Source organism: Anastrepha obliqua, chromosome 2, assembly GCF_027943255.1.
Source record: "Anastrepha obliqua isolate idAnaObli1 chromosome 2, idAnaObli1_1.0, whole genome shotgun sequence".
Lineage (NCBI taxonomy): Eukaryota > Metazoa > Arthropoda > Insecta > Diptera > Tephritidae > Anastrepha > Anastrepha obliqua.
The window spans coordinates 21,997,914-22,001,642 of NC_072893.1; the positions used below are offsets into that span (position 1 = coordinate 21,997,914).

The window sequence follows — 3,729 nt, forward strand, 5'->3', positions numbered from 1 at the left end:
CTTTGTTTGCTTTGTCGTTCGTTCCGCGCTTTCGCTTGCAGATCATTCAAGGTAACGGCAATGAGCAAGGTAACACTAATGAGCAAGGTAACGACACATTTTTTCGTGCGTGCAGCCTGTTAAATCGAATTATAAGACGTTATCACGTCAAAAATAGACATAACAAATCATAGGTGGAAAGAATATTTCACAAACTTATATTCTACCGAATCAGAAGCCGAACTAACTATTCCAAACACTGCTATGTTAGGTTAGGTTTATGAGGTTGTCCTGTGGAACACACTCAGGCTCATAGCCCAATGTGATGCCGCGTGGGGAGCTTTCCCTATTTCTCCTAAAACCAGTGTGTGCTTTTCAAAAATATTAGAAAGTCTCCTATTTATGCAGAACTGAGATCTTCCAATTCGTTAAAAAATTGTCTGCCCAGAATAGTAAATCTCCATCTGGATAGAGCAGGAAAGTGACACAGTAGGTGCAAGTTTGTCTCTTCCTCTTGCTCATCAAGACAATTTCTACAGAAGTCCTGTGCTTGCACATCCATCCTTTGGGCGTGTCTACCTACGAAAACATGGAAGATGGTCAAATTGCAAAGAACCACGTCGAAGATTCGGCTCTTCAGATAAAGTATGGAAAATCACTTGCCTTTTTGATGTCGGAAATCAAAGCCCGTGATCTCCATAACATTTGGTTCCAACATGGTTACCATACAGCCCTTGAAACAATAGATTTACTGCGTCGTCGCTTCGCTGAACAATTAATTTCTCGTCTCGGACCAGTGGATGACCACCAAGATCATGTGATGTCACACCTTTGCACTTTTATTTGTGGGGGTATGTAAAGTCTAAATGCATTGTGGATAAACCAGCTTCAATTGAGGCATTGGAATCCAACATTCAGCCAACTAAAGTTATTCACGAGATATCGACCGAAGTCCTCCAGCGAGTCGGAAGTCATTCAAAATTGGTGTCTACGGATGGCCGAATTACGACGCAATTGCAGCCAACATTTGAGAGGGATTCTCTTTAAAAAATAAATGCTATGAATGGTTCTACACAAAAATAGTAAAGATTGCCCAATCAATTTGAGTTTTCGTTGTTTTATTTCAATTTAAAATCCTTTTGTCCTATTTCTTTTTCTAGCCATAATTTAACAAAACTGAATGACTTTTGTGCATTTGATTCCACTCTGAAAAAGATACTTCAATATAGGCCACCCTGTACATGTTGTGTTTGTGTTTGGTATTTTCCAATTGTATGTAGGTAAGTAATTTGGTATTTGTAGTGGCAAATTCGCCAATTGCAATTGTGGGATTCATAGGACATTTCATTATGTTGACGCCAGTTTAATTGAATTTGTGAGCGTCCGAACTGTGAAAGTGAAGAAAATAAACAATTTTAGTTATATTGTCGCAAATGTTCCTTTTTTTATTTTTATATGCGCTCGATGTCATTATGTGCGAAGTTTATATGCTCCGGAAAATGAGTACCATGGCTCCGTTCTAGTAGTGCATTTGAGTGGACAACTTTCGGTTGGCAGTGAGGGCAGCTTCCTTCACATCTTCAAAGAAAACGGCGCTAATATCGCCAGAACAAAATCCATAGCAGACAGACACTTTTTCCGAGTGTAGAAACACCTGATGGTTCGCCCGTGGATTTTCCGTACTTTATATTTACCTCTACCAAAATAATCGCTACTCACCGTCACTTGAGTGCAGCTATTAACAAGCCCTTCAATTTATATGTATGAATAACTTCAATTGCTGCTTGAGTTGCATTTTAATTTCAAACGAAAATATTTATAGAAATGGCGGGAGGAAGGCTATATGAATTCACCGAATGCATTTATAGTTGGGCCACTCGATTGCTACGATTTTAGTTCATTTTACGCCGTGAAGTAGAATAGTTCGAAATGAGTTTGGCCGAAAAAGTTGTAATAGTGACGGGAGCAAGTTCAGGCATTGGTGCTACCACAGCCGAAGCATTCGCCAAACACGGAGCCAAAGTGGTGTTGGTAGGACGAAATGAAACTAATTTGAAGGCCGCTGAGGCAGCCTGTAAAGCAGCCAACAACAAAGTCGAACTATTGTCTATCACTGCTGATGTAACGGTAGATGCGGAGCGCATTATAAAAACAACTATAGACAAATTTGGACAACTGGATGTGTTGGTCAATAATGCCGGTATAGCTGAGCTGGGGCATATATTGGACATTGACGTCGAGCAATTCGATAGAATTATGAATATCAACTTACGTTCAGTTTTTCTCTTAACCAAATTTGCCGCACCTCATCTCGTTAAGACCCAAGGCAACATTGTAAATGTTTCCAGTATCGGAGGTTTGCGTTCGTTTCCGGATACATCCAGCTATTGCACCTCCAAGGCAGCTGTTGATCAGTTCACCAGATGTATTGCTTTGGATTTGGCAGCGAAAAATGTGCGTGTAAATGCCGTGAATCCTGGTGTCATAGTGACCGAAGCTCATAGACGTATGGGCATGTCGGAGGAGGAATATGCGAAATATTTGGAACATTGCAAGGACACGCACGCTCTAGGTCGTGTTGGCTCTACGAAGGAGGTGGCCGATGCTATTATCTTCTTTGCCAGTGACACTGCCAGCTTTATAACGGGGGCTACTTTGCCCATCGATGGAGGCAAACATGCAATGTGCCCGCGTTAATTTGTACATTTATCTGTGGAATGCTCTATTTTCTAGTATTACTGCATTATAAGAGTACTATGTTTGTTTTAAAAAAAATTACATAAATTGCATTATGAATTGTGAGCTTAATTGGCTCAAATTTTTATGTGATTTATATTTTTATAGCCACTCACAAACTTTTGTAGTTCAAATATAAGTATTGTAATAAAATAAACAAGGAAAGCGAATCATAATTGCGTCCATTAATATTACTCTACACATACTTACATAAGGGGGGGGGTAAGGGATAAAAATCGATTTTTTTTTTTTTGCATGTAGTAAACTGTAGTAAAACATTTCAAAAATACAGTGCTAAAATTTTAAGTCAATCCGAGCAAAACTTTTTAAGTTATAGAGCATAAAGCCGGACCGCCTCAAACATCTGCCGAGACGCAGCAGTTGCGCGCGTAGTCCGTTACAAATTTTAAACGCGGTTTTCTCGAACCTTTTTTTTTAAAGTGCGTAGTCATTGACATTTGAAAACTACTCAACTGATCCTTTTGAAATTTTGCACACATATTTTACATATAAAAAACCTCCCCCCAACGTTTTTTTTTTGCCATTTTTTTTTATATTAAGGTGGTTTTACACCTACAAAATGGCGGCATTTTTTCGTCAAAAATCACTTTTTACTTCAAACGACTACCAAATGGCTGAAAATGAAAATAAATCGTCAAAATAAACGTTGGGGGGAAGTTTAACTCATACTTTAACTAAATTATTCGATTTTTTTGATTTCAGATGATTCTACGCTGAGATATGCTGACTGCTGCAAAATGTATTTTTGAAAAGACGTCTACGTAAATGTGCTCTCATTCGCTCATTTTGCAATATTTTTCAAATATCAAATTATCAAATACTATTGAAATGTTACTTTATAATATGCAACAACTTTTAATAAACTGACTTGAACCGTTTCGCTACAATAAATTCATGAAAAAAGTGTTTTTTTTAGCGTTTATCCCTTCATGAATTTGGTTGACTAAGAACAAACTCTGAACATACTCACGGCGCTTTACTTTACCATGCCTT

The 3,729-nt window shown here is 38.3% G+C and overlaps 1 protein-coding gene across 1 annotated transcript; it reads left to right on the top strand.

The window, feature by feature from the left end:
- Positions 1-1,863: 1,863 nt before the first annotated feature.
- On the top strand, positions 1,864-2,772 carry LOC129237560 (uncharacterized oxidoreductase TM_0325-like). The gene has a single exon (XM_054872378.1). It carries the CDS (start codon positions 1,909-1,911, stop codon positions 2,674-2,676), a length of 768 nt encoding a protein of 255 aa, XP_054728353.1. The 5' UTR covers positions 1,864-1,908; the 3' UTR covers positions 2,677-2,772.
- Positions 2,773-3,729: the final 957 nt, after the last annotated feature.